Source organism: Gymnodraco acuticeps, unplaced genomic scaffold, assembly GCF_902827175.1.
Source record: "Gymnodraco acuticeps unplaced genomic scaffold, fGymAcu1.1, whole genome shotgun sequence".
NCBI lineage: Eukaryota > Metazoa > Chordata > Actinopteri > Perciformes > Bathydraconidae > Gymnodraco > Gymnodraco acuticeps.
The window spans coordinates 8,628,580-8,648,397 of NW_022991154.1; the positions used below are offsets into that span (position 1 = coordinate 8,628,580).

Sequence of the window (19,818 nt, forward strand, 5' to 3'; positions counted from 1 at the left end):
CCCGACAATAATGTTGCAATTCCCGTATCTAAATATTTGATTAGAGCAATCATGATGTTTGATCATGGGTGATATTTTCTCCATATCACCCAGTCCTTCATTCAGTTTGATATGTGCACTGTTGTTATAAGGAACATTTTTCATAAAAGCTGCCTTGGAGCTCAATCCTTGCTTTTAAAAAATATCACTTTTATTTTTTTAATGATTAAATTGTAACATTTAATGGGATAATATCCAGCTCAAAGTGACTTTAAATTAGAAAGATCAATGAAATGTGGCATACCATACATTGTTTAGGCAGCACAGAACTTTGTTACAACTACAATGATTGTGACAGTAAAATATAATGTAGATGTCCTTATGATAATCATAATGATGTGTTATTTGAAATGCTATTATATCCCTGGCTGCAGATGTAGCAGTATGTCTGTGCCACCTGGTTTTAATGGGTTGTTTCAGACACAGTGAAGGCCAATCACTGAGATAAACCCGCAGCCCAGCAGGTTATACCTTATATCTTTTTCTATTTCTGCAATGGCAGATTTTGAGGAAGGGAATAACATGTTGTGAATGTGGTTACCATAACTGCAATTTCACAGCCTGTAAAACCTCAAGCCTACTGTTAAAAATCTAAATTCTTCACGATCATATGTAAATGCAGGTGTTTTCCTGTGGAAGTCTCTCTGCACCACTAGAGGGAACATGGAGGTGGATATGACAGCTGACTCATAGTGTGAGTGTGGAGGACAGCGGGAGTACGAGTGTAAAGACAGACGGGTTGTTAAATATGCTTAGAAAACACTTTTGTCACTGGATTCTCTGAGCTCGAGCTGGTCATCAAAGTGAGATGGCAGGAAATACAGCGGGGGCAAGAATCAAGAATAATAAGAATGCTGAGTCACATCATGGCTGAGAAATCTTGTTTTGGTTTCTGCTGCCAAGTCCATCATTGGAATATTGATCTGCAGCTCTCAATATTAAATACATGCTGAGACACTCAAAACAGAAAATAAGCTGTATAAAGACGAAACACCATGAAAGGAGCTGCAGCTAACAGGAATATGGATGGAGTTTAGTGACAGCTTTTACACTGAATGACAACTGGAAAATTGTTTCCACTGGAATTGATTCAATATCTATTTTAAGATGTAGTTAATTTCCTAAAAATGCTGGCTTTAGTGTAAGTGTATTGTTTTAATCAGGACTGTAGAACTGGAGTACATTTTCTTTTGAAGTCGTGGAATTGTCTTGGGCTCCTGCTTCGTTGGACTTGGGCTTGGTAGCATGTAACGCAAATTAGTTTGTTTTATTTGCCAGTAATCTTTTGGGGAATTTGCATTATTTGCTTTTTATACCTATGGAGGATTTGTATTGAAAAGACACAGTTGACAAAATAAAAATCCAGCTTGGCCAGACACCTGCAACAACAATAGAATAACAGGAAAGGATAAAGCACAATATGCCTTCTTCTCTTTGTCTTTTTTCTTTAATTGAGATATTTCTATATCTTGATTCTTTATTATGTGAAAGTATTGCTTATGTTTATTCATTTGATCCACCGGGATACATTATAATGAAAAACATAATATAATAACTTTATAATTACATAATAATAAAGACAAATGGAATATCTGCCTGGAATTGGACTAACCGTGATGTATTCCTTTAAAGCCTGAATAGTCTCCCATTTTTTTAAACTAGGGCAATTTTCACTATGAATATCAGTAATAGGAATAACCAATATTTTTAAGAAACAAATAAATGCTAAGTGAACTAGTCCATTGTTCTACATGTTCCCTCTGCTCTGTGTCTCTACCTGCTTGTAGTCCAGCTCGTGGATGGGTGCGTCAGAGAAGCAGTAGTGATGGAAGAGGCCCATCTTCTGGTTGAGCAGGCAGTGCACCACGTGCGCCCGGGCGTTCTGCCACCTCACCAGGCGGAGCAGCTCGCGGTTCAGAGAGGAGCCCAGGTCCACAGACCAGTTATAGTTGTACAGAGTCACCTGAGGCAAAGAGGGCAACTATGAGTCCAACACATACATGTGATAATATGTCACATATCTGTGGCTTTTAAATCTCAGGGAGGACAAGTGGTAAGAGAGTGAAAACCATCCTAAAATAGTAATGGATTAATACAAAAAATAATCTATTAATTAGCTAGTATTGGCTTTGTAACACTTGTGTACGATAACACTGATCATTACAATAAACATATTCTGTGCAATAACTGCTATATGCAATATAACCTTTATTTAAACTTGTTACTTATGGCTGTTACTTCAATAGTTGTAGATGTTCACTTGTTTTTTACCATGGATTTGTACTTATTTAATTGTATTACAACTAGTGCTTGACTCTTTATGTAATGTGACTCTACTGTTTTTATTTGTTTCCAATTATCTGCACTGTACCTTTGTTGTCATTTGGGATCAAAGGAAAACATCTCAAACACGTGTCAAAACCTGTACAAATATGTACACACATGCTGATTTACTCCTGAATCTAAGTGAGATCTTTTTTTAAATGGACATGAGGGGCAGTGCAATTCAGGGATCAGAGGTGTATTCACATCTCAATCAATCAGGACCTTTTGTTAGTAAGAACTCTTGTCTGGAGGCACATTCACAGCACTAAGACTTCCATATCCCAACCTTTTTGTCCACGATGCAGATGAAGAGGAACCTCTGGCGGGGGGCCAGTCCTGCCCCGGCCTGGCTGGGGCTGAACCCATCGCTGTGCTCCAGAGCCTCGAAGCGCTGGAAGCCCTTATGAGCTGTGAGGAACAGAGAGGCGTTAAGTCATTTATGAGCTAATTCCTATCCATTCATATATATACCTAAATTCATCAATTCGAGTGTCAATTGCTTAATCAAATGCAATCGTGTTGATCACAATAATAGTCTGTGATTAATGAGGATTGAGATAGGGTTTAGTTGTATTTTTGGGCGGAGATGAAATAAATACATGTATTGTGTTGTTATATAGAAGTGCATGACAAACTGGTAGGAGAAATCAGAGGGTTTTTTCTTTATTATAACAAGGTTTGTGAATTAAGGGCAGTTTTTGGACACTATGATTGCCGCTGTGATTGCCCTCTGTATCGTGGGTGCTACACAGGGCATATGCTAAGACATAAGAAACTAGTTAGCACAGGCAATTTATTGTAAAAATCTGTGCTGTAATTACAGGAGGAAGTTGGGGTCAAACTTGGTAATGTGATTAATTTGCATTTGTTTTATTATGTTCCAGTTTAGATTTCATGCATTTTCATATTAGAATGTCCTTTTCCTGTGAACATTTTAAGTAAGTCTTTGGTCACATATATCACCAAGCACCAGATCCTTTGTGCCAATATATAGACTGCCTGAGTGTTCTCTGGTGTGCCAGGTAAAGGAGATAGTAAGTAGGAGTCATAAATAAATAACCTGAATCTGAGCCTAAGATTGTTCTGACTTAGATTTGAGGAGTCATTGGAATGACTCATCTTTGGAAAGAGAAGCTTACTGCAGGCAGTGTTTGGGATGTAGGGACAGAGAGTGGCTGTGATCAGAATGGATGGTGAGAGACAAGGTGACTGCACACTGCTATTGTTCATCTTCTGTTTCTCCTTGGCCAAGACTTTTGATTAAATATTCAGTTTGTCAGACATCATATCAGTCTGCAGCTCTCTTGTTTTCCAGAGGAACTCAGTGAAACGGCACAGCAGTATGAATCAAAAGCAGACAGAAGACCGACTCCTACTGACTGTCGGCATCTGTTCTAACTAAAGTGGAGGATAACAGGCACTGGGCAGCCCCTTACCATGGCTTTAAAAACACATCAACTGGGGAACTGCCCATAGGCCACACTAATTGAATGAGGCTTCTCTGAGAGGCTTCCACAGTTAGGCTTGACCCATCATTAAAAAGTTTGGGTTGCGTAACGTAACCTTGGTTCATTGCTGATAGAGTGAGGCGATTCCAACACATTCGAGTAATGCTTGTCTGGAAAGTTAGTATTTGTCTTAAATATTTTCCACATTCAAGTAACAATATGCAGTGCAGTTAGGAAGGAAATGATGACGGTGTGCTTAGCTTCTGGCCTTAAGTTCTGCCTGCCTGATCTCGGATGTGTGCTTCTGAGTTCACACCGGGCTTCTACTGAACCTTTTGACTATTTATTAATGCACTTGAACAACAATAAAACTGTAATTGATTTATAAGCCATTAATTGTAATAAAATGGGTCAATATCCCTTTTATTTAATGTTTTTATGTTATTTATTTTCCTTTTCATTGTGTTTCAAATACACATATTGGACTCACTGATGTCTGCCTGTGCAGCTTATGTTGGCACGGCTCTTTCATACATTTTGTATGGTCTTATTAACTTCTGTAAGTAACTGAAATAAAAAGGTTAGTTGGAGTTGTTTGAACTTGCGTTCTGATAGTAAAGAGGTGTTTTAGATTATTTCCTCTAATATGATCTTGGTCTGTGTTCAGAAGCAGTTGCCTTTAAACGATGGCATTTGATCTGGCCAAAATGCACTTTAGTTAGCTCAAAAAGAGACAATATCTAAGCTTGGCACTTTTCCAATTTCAGTGAAGGTACTCTTATCATTTGTACCCAAATTGCCGTTGCACTAGCTAGCTGGTGAGTGAAATGCTGGCAGTGTGATGCTGTTGTTGATGTCTGGCAGAGCCCTACAGTCAGAGAGCAGGAGAGGCGGTCATTGCCAAACCAGGTTATGTTTCACTTTAGTTGGGCAAGGTTTACCCACATAAACCTCTAGAAATCTCCCTCTCTTTATCCACTACTAGACATTGCTTAGCGCCTCGCACCTTGATGCACAAATATCGGGTCCTATGTCTTGTGTTTTATGTATAATCAAGACCCATCTTTTAACTTTGGCTTTTAATTGAACTATATTAGTCTTGTATTAATCGCAAAGCTATGTGATATAGATATGTTTACTATTGGGAGTGGAGAGGGGAAGTATTGTTATTTCTATGTATTATGTATGTGTTTGGCTTGTGAAGCACTTTTTGTTAACTTTGCGTATGAGTGCTAAATAAATAAAGTTTGATATGATTTTTTGTTTGATGTAAAAAGGTTAGAAGTGTCTTTAAGATTGAAATCTAATTGCACTGTGTCCCCTTTTAAGATGTGTTGTTTGATACATATATTTAATAAATCAATCAAACATGTATATTAAGCACTACCATTGCTTCAAACAACAATATCAAACATCTCCTCAGCATTGAAGATCTAACCTGAAAGGCAAACTTACGTGTGAACCTATTTAGCACTGCGATGTTTTCCTCATCTGAACAGTCTTCTGTAGGCAAACAGAGATGGAACAAACAGCAAGGCAAGGACAGTGAAGCACACGGCACATGGACACAAACTGATGTAAGCACACACTTTGCAAATCACACCAAAGCGTTAGACGTCTGCTAGCATGGACAAAGAAACACAGAAACAAAGAGAAGCAGCAAGGAGTGCATGTTGAAAGCTTCGACACAAAACATGCTCAGACTAGTGATGTTTAAAAAAGAACAAACAAGTCTCTTTGGAGAAATCGTTCAGCTGGTCCACCTTAAAAGTCAGACCACCTTAAACCGTAGTTCTTGTCGCTGCTAGCATCGGGACCTGATGTGGGGCAATCCTAAAATACATTTGCCCAGTTATATCTATTAAGATTCTGATCTAATTCTTCTCATACTGTATATTCTACTGTATAGCCGACAAGATTGAAATACGCCACTTTGCACAAACCTGAAAACCTACATCTTATTGCATTACCTCATTCAAATTCCATTTCAATCGAATTGAACAAATATTGTCCATGTAACTGCAGCTATTATTCAACTAAAGTAGAGTTTATTCCTCAACATTTTTCAGCGTCATCATCAAAGTGTGTCAACAATGGTTTTCTCCCCAGATCATTTTTCATTATGTACCAACTTATTATACATTTCCCGTAACTTGTTTTAAACATGGTAAAAGCGGAAAAAAACACGTACATTTTGTAATAACCCGAGTAAAAAAGTGTGAATTGCCTCAACTGAATAATTGTTATAAGAATGAGTTTGTGAATAAGATAAAAGTTGTGCAGAATGCCAGAGGTATTTTTAAATTAAAATACCTACAGGCAGAGCACAATCTTCTGCTAAAACAAGCTATAGAAACACTGGAATTGGCATTTACCTTGCTCTGTGCTGCAGTGCCACTGGTGGAAGTTGCGGCCAATGAGAATGAAGCTCCTCGTAGCGTCTGGAGGCTGGCTGAGGGTCTGGACAAGAGGACAGGGGACAAACATTTCCCCAGATGCTGGACACCTAGAAATGAAAGAAACAAACCAAATATACATATTACTATGATGTATAAAACGATGATGGTCTAAGATATTTAGAACACAAATGCAATCTACTCAGGTTTGTATATAAGAATGAAGGGTTATAAGATAATACGAGATCCTCTACCTGATGATGATTGGTTTTGCATTGCACGGTTGTGTGCCGTTGTATAAGCTCTAAACAAGGCTTTCTCATTTCATAAGCAACACACAACTCACCTTGTCTTTTCAAAAGCCTTCACTGTTGTGTCATTTGCCAGGGAGCTGACTAAATTGACAATCTCTGCCAAGATGGAGGGCAGTAGGAAGTGTGAAGCCACGTCAGCCGTGCACTGCTGGATGGAGGGGCACCCTGGTGTTTGGCAGCCAGGTCAGAGAGAAAGAAAAGAAAAACAGAAAGTGAGAGATACTTCAGAATACAGAATATAACACCCTTGTATCTGTCAAAGCAGCGAACGTATTTGTTCCATGCATTAGGGAATATGACACTTACCGAGTTCAGCCATGAAGGTGATCCATGGCTGGCAGGTGAGCTGGTAGACGGGGTGCAGAGCGCCCGCATCGCCCTCCTCCAACTGGGCCACCTGCCTCCTGCACCAACACAAACACATTCATGTCTCCTCCGCTTGACTTAGCATTTTTTTGAATAAAAACATACATGTGTCCACCAATTGTTTGCATGTAGGTTTAATATTCAACTTTCTTAAGCTATGGATCTGAGGGCGCCAAATTCTTAGTCAAATCTATTCAGCCGCTTAATGCTATATACACTGAACAAAAGTACACACTTTTGTTTTTGCTCCCATTTTCATGAGCCAAAATCTAAGTTCTAAGACTTTTTCTATGTACACAAAAGGCCTATTTCTCTCAAATATTGTTCACAAATGTGTTTAAAGGTTTCCTATTATACTATTTTCAGGCATATATTACAGGTCTCAGATATATAAAAAAACATGTCTCTGAAGTGTTTTGCTCAAAATACCAAACAGATCACCAATTCTAGCCGTGCCTCATACCCCTCTATTTCAGCCTTGTTACTAAAGTGCTGACTCTGGGTCCGTAGCTTTAAAGAGAGAGAGGAGAGCTCCTCCAGGAGAATTCTACCCAGAAACTCAGCTAAATGCTGCCGTGATGAAACGCCATATTATGTTCCAAACCACATCAAGGATTATTTCTGAAACAGTATGGAGCTCAAATGCTTTTTCTCTTGCGGGTTTACAACAAGGTAAGTTCCTTTTTTTTTTACTTCCTGCTTTTTTACACATACTCTCTACAGTACAGTTTAGCTCTGAGTGTTAGCGATGCTTGCCAATGTAAACACAAACCATATCACTTCCAAAACAAGTCGCGCATTGTTTCTGATAGCGACGTTTCTGATAGAGCCGTGGGTGTAAAGCCAGCCCACATTTCCGATTTTAAGTAATATCGGCAGCCAATCTGGATCAGCTCCGTTGAGTCCCCTTTTTAGAGATGTGGGTAAGGAGGAACAGAGACATTTTATGAGTCTCCTTACACCGGAGACACATATTTATGTTTAAAAGACATCAAAAAGTGCATTTTCAATAATAGGGGACCTTTAAATCTGTGTTATTGAGCACGTCTGCCTTGCCAAGATAATCCATCCACCACACAGGTGTGGAATATCTAAATGCTGATTAGACAGCATGAGTATTGTACAGGTGTGCCTTAGGCTGGTCACAATACGAGGCCACTCTGAAATGTGCTCTTTCATATCACAGCACAATGCCACAGATGTCGCAAGTTTTGAGGGAGCGTGCCTGCTGACTGCAGGAATGTGAAGAGATGTGTTGCACTGCGTGAGGCAAATGGTGGTCAAACCAGATACTGACTGGTTTTCTGACACCCCGTTCCTACAGTAATAAATGTCTCTTTTCAAGATAAAACTTTTAGAGTGGCCTTTTTTTGTGACCAACCTAAGGCTGTCTAATCAGCATATTGATATGCCACACCTGTGAGGTGGATGGATTATCTCGGCAAAGGAGAAGTGCTTACTAACTAACACAGATTTAGAAACATTTGTGAACAATATTGGAGTGAAATATGCCTTTTGTGTACTTATAAAAAGTCTTAGATCTTTGACTTCAGCTAATGAAAAATGGGAGCAAAAACACAAGGGTTGCGTTTATATTTTTGTTCAGTGTATGTTATAGCCAGCTGGTCTCTAAATGTGTCTGTGCGCTGTTTTCCTGCTGGATAAGTTGTGTACATATAGACTGTATATGTAGGGTGTACAGTGAGTTTCTTAGGCAATTTGACTGTCAATCAAACATGTGCATTGTCCCGCCCACTTAGGGATCTGAATATCAATCAATATGGAAATTGTTTTACAGGGGCTTTTCTGTGGTGAGCCTTAGCGGTGTCTGGTATTAGTTGAATGCTGTGATGTTCCTGATAATGCTTGAGGTACTCCACCTCTGGGCCTGCTCCAGCTCCACAGCCAGAGCCTTCTCTTGGCTCCACTGCTGCTTCACACTCTCCGTCTTGTGCCTCCGTCGGGCTGCTTTGCCCTCCTCTCCCTTCTCCTGCACGATGTCGTCAGTGGTCTTTGGGCTGCCCAGCTCTGATGAATCTGGCTTACTCTGCAAGGATAGAGAGGAACACATAAAAGGGATGGGAGGATCTCAGGAAAGGGACTCGCTCAGAGAGACAAACTGAATCCAGACCTTCCTGTAGTTATGCAATCATGGTTTAAAACTCACAAATGGCCAACTAATTCTAAATACACAGTATATAAGAGCATCATTCAGATTAGCTCTGTCTATGAACTCAGGGTTGTTTCTTTGTGTTGCAAGACCGGATCTGAATCATTATCTAAACTTGGTATATATGTGTGCTTATATATGTTCCATATTTTATGGAACAACATGTCTTTCAGTGCAGTGCATCAGAGCAGTAGTTTTTTTTCTATGGAGTGTACCACTAGAACTGGTTTTAAATCAAACCAGTTCTTACATTGATTGATGCTTAGAATCCAATTAAGCTTCAACAACTTTAAATTAAAGAAAGCTAACTCTAAATTATATTACCACAAAGTCTAAACTGACAATATTAAAACAGGCAAACAATGTCAGAAACATTCGTAAAAACATTCATTTATACATAGAACTAACATTGTAATTCACTAATTCCCCACACAAAATATTTAATCATAATTACAAAATGGTGAAAAGGTATATGACTATTCCTAAGGCACATTTACCTAATGTCAACCGGAAATAATATCTCAAATATATGTGGCAAACAACTCAAAAGAATACCTGAGCACTTACATCTGACATTTTCATTTAATTAGAGGTTGGCTTTTACTATTCAAGACATGTTGATAAGCTGGTATTGAGTAATTCATTCTAGGTATTAGAAATGTTCAGAAAACCCTATGAACATTACCCGCATGGAGGTGGATCCAGTTGATTCATTGTTTCAGTCAGCATATTCAAATACATCTCAGAACACCTATACTATCAATTTAACACAAACAAACTGACCAGTATGTCCCAGAAGCTCCGGCGGGTGCTCTTGCTGGTGGGGGTGGTGGACTCGGGGGTGATGGTCCCGGGCAGGGGGCTGCTGCCTCCAGCCTGGGTGAGGGTGATGGGAGAGGGGCTGCTTTTAAAGACCCGGGAGCCGCTGCGCTGCCGGGGGCTGTCCTTCACTTCCTTCACCTCAGGCAGCGGGACCAACTGCCCTGAAGACCACCACAGACAGAAATCAGGCGTTCATATCCAAGGCAATTTCAGAATTTTCGATAAAGACTTCTAAAATGATGATCCTTCTTAGTGTTTTTCTCATTAGAGGCATTCAATGACGTTAAAGTTGTTGATAAGTCCACACGTTTTTCAAAAGTATTTTTATACACATATTGAGACACACATAAAGATATATATTTCTTGTATTAGCCTATAGCTTTAGTGTAATCAAGGCACTAAAGGAAACATTTTATTTTACTTTTCACAGGGAAGTAACCTAGAAGGACTTCCAAAATGTAATGCTGCATTTATTATGTTCATCAGACTGCATTTCTTTCAAGTTTGACTCGTTTTAGTGCCCTGTCACCATGCAAGATGGCTAACGGGTATGGATTCTTGATACAGATAAGTATACAGAGTCCTGCTTAACAACCCTGGTCTTGTATCATTTGTCTTCCTTTGTAAATTCTCTGTTGTCTGTATATGTGACCCTGTACTTGTCGACACCTGTCCTTTAACCACTCAACCACTCAACTACAAATATGTACGGTAGGCAATTTCCTGTTAAGTATACACCTAAAAAACTTTAAATAAAAAGACTACATTTGTAAAATGACACCTCTCTGAGTGGTTTGAGTCATTTCCATCTAACTAAGGTTGACAGGTCCAAATTAAGTTTCTGCTTCAAGTCACAGAGTTTATTTTCTGCAATATTCTGAAATACAATGAAAAAATCTCAATGCTTTTTGTCAACCGAGCCCTTGGGATGCAAAGCTCCGTCTTGGCCTACATACACATGTCTTAGCTTGAAGTGGAATGCTTACTGCGTGAAAGAGTCTGATTATGACACACAGTACATAAAGTCCACACAGCAAAGATGCTTGATGATGACCTCACCTTTAGCCTCTTCCCTCTGTGCTTTGGTTGCAGAGCAAACCCCCCCCAAACAGAGAGGGTTGGGCAGCACTCTGAGCTCCATGATGACGTCACAGAGAGCGTGGCGCAGCGCCCCCTGCAGTTTGTCACTCAGCTGTGCGGGGCTGACGTTGCCTTGTTCCCAGATGTCAAACCGCACAAACAGCTGGGGCTCTGTCACACATAAATAACAAAACATTAAAGAGGAAAATCCTGCACAAAATTATTATTATAGAAATGAATCTGTATATAAGCATCTTACTTTTTTTTTTAAAGGAAAATCTACATCAGTCAGAACACTTGGATATCCCTTATCTTAATTAGGGTCTAAAAGTTGTAAAATGCGCTAAAAGCTAATCGAGTTATTTTCCATATCCGTTCATCTGGAGAGCAGACGTGACTTTCCGTGACGGACTTGACTGGAGGCGGGGCTTAAGGAAGACGCAGGTGTGCATGCTCTTTGCCGGGCTCAAGTCCCCGAGTCGTCCAAGTACTTGTATTTACATTCAGATGTATGTATTTGTATTTATAGTCAGGCCATTTTGGCTTAATGCACCACTTTTATATGAATAAACAAGGCCCCGCCTCCAACGCTGTATCCAGTTATTTTGATACATCCAGCTTTGTTCACCTCTCACCTATTTTACCTCCTCCGTCACCCATCTGTGCTGCAGAAACCTTTGAAAATTACCTCAGCACCCGCCTGAGGAAACTTGTATTACTGGAGACTTCAGAGATGACAGGAAGTCTCCTCACTTCCTTCACCCCCCCACTAACACCTATGAGTATACCTCTAAAAAAAAAAACATCCAATTATTTGTAATCTAGTCACCCTTTCTCTCTCCTCCCTCGCCTTGTTTTATTACATAGAGATCAGGACTATCTATAAAAAAACACAATATGGTAGGCTTAGAGGTGAGTAAAAAATAGCTAACTTTCAGTTTTAGTAAGGAAGCAGCATTATGGGAAAGGCGGTCCTTATATTGGGGCAGGAGTACTGATTTGAGGTTATTAATCTTCTAATGTGTCATTCAAAAACATCACAATTATCCTGACTTTTTTATATTGATATTTAAAAACAGAGCCAATGCTTCTACACACCTCCCTCCCTGTAATACGGTTCATCTTTAGAGATATGATGAAAATGAACACTCATGTTCAAGATAAGGACATACATAAAGAAACCACACATTTGTGCGATCTTGCACCAATGCTAACTGTCTACATGCCTTACTGCTTTCTTCACCACCAATTCCAAAACCAATTCAACGTTTATTATTTTGACTAACATTTCTTGAACATGTCTTTAAAAAGGCACAGATGGTGACATGAATAATTATTTTCACTGCACAGTAATTTTTAATTAATTAAAACCACCATTTGAGGATGGTCTATTTTTAATTCCCTAAACCAATCAATGTAAGAACTGCAGTCCTCTTTGTCTTTGAGTATGGCTAACACTTAATAAACACAATTATATTAATAAGCCCACAAAACCATGCTATCATTTTGATTTATGGACCTGCTATGCAGTGTCACATTAACACATCTCGCCTCCAGGAACACACATATTCATATCACAGAGTTGAAGTCATTTACGAGGAAGATTTACTAGTTCAATTTAAGGGGGATTTAATATTTTGACTTTAAATGTAATAGCCAGACTGTTACCCATGACGTAGCGTGACATTTATGACTGTAATTTATCATTCTCAAAAGATTCGTTTATACAATACAATGACTGCTGTAACCTTGTAAGATAATCAAACAGTAATTCTGATGGGGAACTGCACTTACTTCACAGGTCAGATTCAGTCTACTGGTCATGTTACAACTATGCATATGATATCTATGCATGTATTAATCATATATATTAATGCAGGTCTAAATGCACACTCAACACATTGCAATCAGAAAGACATCTTATTATCTGGAGGCTGTCTGTCAGACATTGTGAGCGAATCTCAGCAATGTTAAAATACACTGTTCTTCTACAATTCTGTAAGTAAAGCCCACACACACACACACACTGAGCAATACCTGAAATCATATGTAGTATTGTACTCCATTTTTTGTTTTAAATAAACTAAACCACTAACTTTCAACATTCAGCATATACAGTGCGCCCCACCAGAGATTAGACCGGTCCATTGCTGAACAACATTATCGTGCAGTCCCCCTTAAAGCTTTAGTAAACGAAACAATACAATACATTATGATACGATGTGATATGAAAGGTTACTATACGTTACGAAACTAAACGATATGCTAAGAACAATACGATATGTAAGATACGATACGATACAATAAGAACAATACGTTACGATACAATAGATATGATCGATAAGATGGGATCCGATACTATAATATACAATACAATATGATATACTTCATTGTCCCAGTAAGGACAATACTGGGAATAGTGATGTAATCCACAACCACACTTTAAATGATATTACATTACATTTGAGTGTTGAGAAGCTTAATGGACATTGGCAGGAATGAGTTTTTGTTGCAGTTCAGCCTGCTCTAGGGAGCCCGGAATTTTCTACCAGAAGGTGGAGCTGGAAGTGGGATCAGACACCATTTGTTGTAATCGACTGCTCATAGATGTTATTTTCAGTTTGGAGCCTACTGATTACTGTTTGGTTCATCTTCTTTCTACCTACCCGACCCTCTGAGCTTTGAATAAAACCATAGAAACCATAGAAATCTTTCATGACTGTGAGGGGATTGACCTTTAGAGTGACAGGCTGCTCTCTGCACTGATCGGAGGGTTTCTAACACTGCAGCTACACACCTGGATGAACTGACATCTTTAAAAAGTTCTGTAAAGAAATGTGTGTGCCGCTAAAACCTTCTGCCCACAGCAGGGTTACGCTCCTCTTTTCTGCATTCAACACACAAAAGGAGGGGGTGCTTGTGCCTGCTCAGAATTCTACGAGATACTCAGCTTAATGCTCCCGTGATTAAACACCATCATGTTCCAAACCACATCAAGGATTATTTCTGAAACAGTATGGAGCTCAAATGCTTTTTCTCTTGACGGTCTATCACAAGGTGAGTTCCTTTTTATATTCCCTGCTTTTTTACACATGCTCTCTCCAGTACAGGTTAGCTCTAAGTGTTAGCGATGCTTGCTAATGTAAACAAAGACCATATTACGTCCAAAACAGTCGGGCATTGTTTCTGATAGCAACTTTCTGATTGTGCCGTGGGTCCACATTTCTGATATTACGTCATATTAGACGCAAATCTGTATCAGCTCCGTTGCAGCCCCGTTTTTAGAGATTTGGGTATGGAGGAAAAGAGAGAGGGTTGTGTTTTCTGACACTTTGTGAGTGCCCTGACACACCGGGGACACATATTCATGTAGAAAAGACATCGAAAAGTGCATTTTGCATGATAGGTCCCCTTTAAGTAGAAATACACATAAGTAAGTAAAATAAAGTACATTATTCTGTGGATGGAGCACAGTATTTACATTTGATGTGCTACTTCCTGTATGACAAACCCTAACCGTTAACCATCCACCAGGAACCAGCTTCAGACATTCCGGAAAGCTGGCCTAATGGAGTTTGGCAATAGTTTTGAAATGTACCTGAGCTCATGTTGACGGAGTCCACCCTCCCCACAGTGGTCAGCTCATCAAAGTGTTCTGGATGAAGGGGGGTGGTGCAGTTCTCTGATCTCTGCAGGGCGGCACCGTCCTGAACCTGAAGGGGTCGATTATGGGCGTCCACGAATGACAGGGAGATGCAGGCGATACCTGAAAGAGCAGGGGTAAATGGTTAAATGTCCAAAAGACTCAAAACTAGTCAGCTCCATTTTAACTTCTACCTGCAGAGTCACAAATGATTTGCTTTTGATCACAATTATCCAAAAAAGCTATTTCCATTCAGATTTGGCATTATTAGACAAAAATCAATTTAGCTGACAAAATATATGATTTGGTTTAATTTCCATGGTGCCACCTTAACTGTGTGTCACAGCAGCCTAGATGTTACACACACATACACAGTAGAATCTTAAACAGTCTTAATATCCATTGTTGATCTTTGGATGCTTCAATTTTACTGGCTTTTATTGCACACGTGCTTTTCGGAAAAACGAAACATTCCTGCCACTCCTAACAAAACATGATACAGTACATTTTGATACTGGCTAAATCATTTTATATATAATCAATGGATTGGGGGACAGAGCCTTCTCCATAGCTGCCCCCTCCCTCTGAAAGTCTCTCCCTAAACACATTGAAGACTGCAACAGAACTCAGCTTTTTCAAACTGCTTTTAATGTGTTATTCATGTTGAGTTCATTATTTTTTGTGTGTGGTTTTATACAATATATAAGGGCTCTTTGAGTACTATAAAAATGCTCTATAAATACATGTATTATTTATTATGAATTGGCTCTAGTCCTATCACTGTCAAGGTCTGCAATAACATTGGTGTTTAAAAAGTCAACTGGAATTCAGCAAACATAATAAGAGCAGCTGAGACACGCTTTATCAATGTGCTGACAGAACAAAAGTGACTATCAGAGTTATTTCATGCCGGGCAGGGATCAGGTGACATCAACTTTGTTCTGCCGATGCCAAAACTAATGAGATGTAGTCAGAGCTTTTCCACACAGCAATTACATAATTGTTAGACAGAAAGTCTAAAAGCAGGAGCAAGGAGCAAACTGTTCCTCGCCTCAGTGTTTATGATTAGACAGCCAAAGGCATAGAGGTCCTTTGAAGATCTCCCAGTATCTATCATGTCATTTTACCTGAGAAATTGATTACATTGGACACATGCTGTTGGCCCATCAACATGTGGTACTGGTCCAGTAAAAGCACAATCATAGTCTACTGGCAATTTGAAACACAAAAGCACTCGCAGTGTAATTAGGGGTGCGTTTGTTTTCCCAATCTGACGCTCTACCCTTAAATGAGAGTGTTGTTGTTCAAAGACAAACAGTTCTCTACATGAATTAGGAAGAGGGTTAGTTTGAATACATGAAAATACAACTTTCAAGTGGCTATGTATGTATAAAATAAAAAAATGGAGAGATAATATTGTGATAATGTAAGAGATGTTTATGATGAGACACCATAGTAGGCTTGCAATGTAACAATATGTTACTGCTTTTATTCATTTGTTTCTATTTTAAGCTACATAGAGAGAAGCCTGCAAAATGTCATTGTACACGAGTATAACCTGAGGTTACAGCAAAGAAAATGAGACGGAGGTAAAGAAAGAATGTATCAGGCTCAGATAAGAAGAAAAGGGTTTGAGTTGTAATGTTTTTTCAACACCTGCCTCCTTTGAGCTCTATTTCTTGGCCTGATAACACAGGAATCATTTATTTAAAAAAAATGGTCAAACCACTTAAAAGGTTTTGATTTTCTGTTACAAAGCATGGGCACTTCTCAGGGCGGGGTACTGTCAGTGGCTGCTGAAATTGTATCGAAAATCTAAATGGACTAGTGCAATATTCAAGTCGCAGGGAGCACAATGTTTGTTAGGCGAAATATGTGGCAAACACAAACAAAGCAACACATACAGCCGCCCTCTGTTAGATCAACTACCTCAAAACCCATCTCTACTGACTTGTTTTCACTGAATAATTGACCACCAATTCACTTCTTTTCAAATGTGCACATGTGTTTCTTTCATTTCTGTGTTGTGATTGAAGTAGTGGTTGTATTGTGACGTGATTTAGTTTTCCTTGCTGTTTGTACAATATGTTAGCACCCCCTTGAAAACGACATGGTTCATCCCAAGGGGTTAATCCTACATTTCAGTATATGCGCTGTAATTTATTTGTGTCTTCTGTAGACACACACACACACACACTCACACACACACACACTGAGGGAGACTGAGGGCGTGTGATTACCTTTGCCTCCAGTCCCCTGGGCTCCAGGTTTATTGTAGAGGTAGATATCTCTGTCGGCCAAGTCTCCGCTCAAATGAAAGTAGTGCTGCACACAGAACAGGAGAGCACCAGTCAGCATTTATCTCAAACATCACAATGAGACTTGCCAAAGTGATTTGACTCTCTGCCACAGGTTTCCAGAATGGATCCCTTCTTGATCACTTTGTACAGAGCTGTTTGCGGTGCACTCACAGAGGGAGGCACTTGTGAATGTTCAAGCAGCAATGCCTTACTTTTACAAGTCGACAAATCTTTTTAAGTAGTTTCAGGACTTAAACCAGTCAGACGGTTTACTTTGGGGTTTTATTAGCCAGACCTTTACACTGCTGCTGAGACATTGATCTGGCAGCAACAGATTCTGGGAGAGCTATAACAAATCAGAGAGCAGCAGAAAAAAAAGGCCAAAGACTTTATATGTTCTTTATTTCAAATAAAAAAAATCTCGGTATACATTTGTTCCCAATGCTTAGCCAGGATATCTGTTTTAAGCACAGTAAGAGCATTCTTGTTTAGCTTAGAATAGTAAATTAATTGTGTTTGTTGATTAAATAAACAATATATATATATTAATTTAAAGAGGCCCTTATATGTGGATTTGGGGGTTTTCCCTGTCCTGTAGTGTGTTATAGGTTTTTGTACATTTTAAATGGTCTGCAAAGGCTAAAATCCGCATTGGACCCCTTTGTTTACTTCTGTCACATACAGTAGTGATATCACTATCACAAGCTTCTATTGGCTAGTGGGCCAACACATTATTTGGCTAATGGGAGGGATATCTCGAAGCAGTTGACCAATCACAACAGAGCCGACCAGCTGACCAATCAGAGCAGACTGGGCTCTGGTTTCAGACAGAGGGTGAAAAGAGGTGCTGCAGCACAGGCAGTATGAGAACAAGAAAGAGCTTTTTGAACATTAAAGCATGGAGACATGTCCCAGTAGAGACACTACATGCTGATATGAACCTGTAAATGAGCAGAATGTGTCCCCTAACTCAATAGCATTGGGTAGGTGTGTTTTGTACCTTGAAGTGGTGTGCTGTGTTGCTGTCCGTGTACTTGGGTACGTGCAGGAAGATGAGGAGGTTCTGCCTGAGGTAGTGAGCCACAGCGGGCAGCCAGGGCAGACAGTAGGGGGGGAGGCTGAAGGTCATCACCTCGGTGGCTGGAGACCCTGATAGCTGGATGAACTAAATACACAACATTTTATAAAGGCTATTATCCAAAGCAATTTCCAGTAAAAGTGATGTCTGATTGCCGCAGTGAAAGTAATAGCAGCTCAATGTACCTAAAACGTATTTGTATTCAAAGATTCCCAATCATTTTAGAATCATTTTTTGCTTTCCCCTCAATTTCTTCTCTACAAATGACCCTATAGGAGCAGTTTACCTCCACATCAGCTGGTGTGAGCTTGCAGTTCCTCATAAGCATGACAGTTATGATGTCCAGGGTGGTCTCATCCAGGCGCTTCCGCAGCAGTTTGACCAGATCGTCTGTGATCTCTGGACCTGAACACAGAGGGAATAAACATCTCTGCATCACCCTCATGTTGAAAAAAAGGTTCTGCTTTCAATAAGTGATTGCAGTTCAGTATCTAACGGTCTTAGTATGTTGGAAAGGAAGTGCATGTTCTAACAGCATCTGAAGCATGCTTCCCAAGTGGCACAATCGGAAAAAGGATGGTGCGTTTGAAAAGTCCCAGAGAAAAAGGTTAGGTCAAAGCTTTTATTTTGGATTCTTTTATCATACACAACATGTTGCCATCCAAAAACCTTTGGTAGGAGATGCAGCAAAAAGGTCAAAGCGAGCCTTTTACATCCTCAGACCAATTTAGGTTGAGAAATAAAAGCAAATGGAAAACCTTAACTGCCTAGTATTGGAGCTTTCCACTGCATCACTCAGATGTTCTATCTCGGTTGTTATGGAGAAAGCTCAGTTGCCACAATATGACTTTGAAATATAACGACTAAGCAATCTCAAGTGAAAAAGAAATCTGTCTCCCTCATGTCAGAGAGCTCTTGAAAAATATAGGTAATTCAACTTGATTTAATTACTCAAGGTCAAGAATGTTCTTACCACCTAACAATGAAAGGAAATAATGTATTCAGTAATGCCTCAGAGGGTTTAGTATCTCCTTCCAAGTGTTGTGTAATCAACTTGATATTTTCTTCTGCTGACAAAAGAGTGATAGTGTACTTACAAAAACACACATATTCACACTTCAAAGAGGGTCTTAACATAGCTCAGCAGTGATGTTGCAGAAAAACAACCCGCAGGAGTTCAAAGTACAGTTAGTGGGAGAGCAGAATAGGAATTTAATCATCTGCGCTTTTGAGAAACTGCTGACGTAAACCCAGCCGGTAGAAAACAAAGGTTTGTCCCTAGTACAACAGTGCCATCTAGGCATCTACAGGAGAACAGCAGCCTTCTCCTGTTTTTATTACAATTAATTAACTTTGGGTTGAGAACAAGACCAAAGGCAGGAAACAACAGCAACATAAAGTAATACGGTGTACATCAAATAAGGTCTTCCCCATAATATAAATTAAAGTGGACCTATCATGCTATATTGGAAAAATATATTGTAGGGCCATACCTATACAAAACATGTCTGTGAAGTTGTTTGCTTAAAATACCAAACACATCACCCGTTGTAGCCATGCCTCATACTGCTCAAAGCCCTCTTGTGCAGCCCTGTTAGAGAAACGCAAATGTTGGGTCCTTAGCTTGAAAAAGAAAAAAGAGGAGGCGGAGCTAATGCCTGATCAGAATTATACCGGAGATAAAGTTAAATTCGGTTGTGATAAAACGCCATCCTGTTCTAAACCACATCAAGGATTATTTCTGAAACAGTATGGAGCTCAAATGCTTTTTCTCTTGCGGGTTTATCACAAGGTGAGTCTTTTTTTTTACTTCCTGCTTTTTAAACACATGTACAAT

General features: G+C 39.5%; 1 protein-coding gene across 1 annotated transcript in view; it reads right to left on the reverse strand.

Moving 5' to 3' along the window:
- Positions 1-19,818, reverse strand: part of szt2 (SZT2 subunit of KICSTOR complex) — a 91,401-nt gene that overhangs the window by 27,652 nt on the left and 43,931 nt on the right. Inside the window, 13 exon segments of the mRNA XM_034237351.1 lie at positions 1,817-2,002; positions 2,651-2,772; positions 5,268-5,315; positions 6,188-6,318; positions 6,555-6,687; positions 6,829-6,926; positions 8,769-8,935; positions 9,842-10,041; positions 10,940-11,131; positions 14,559-14,726; positions 16,844-16,928; positions 17,904-18,068; positions 18,268-18,386. Of these exon segments, the coding sequence (XP_034093242.1) occupies positions 1,817-2,002; positions 2,651-2,772; positions 5,268-5,315; positions 6,188-6,318; positions 6,555-6,687; positions 6,829-6,926; positions 8,769-8,935; positions 9,842-10,041; positions 10,940-11,131; positions 14,559-14,726; positions 16,844-16,928; positions 17,904-18,068; positions 18,268-18,386 (1,814 nt within the window).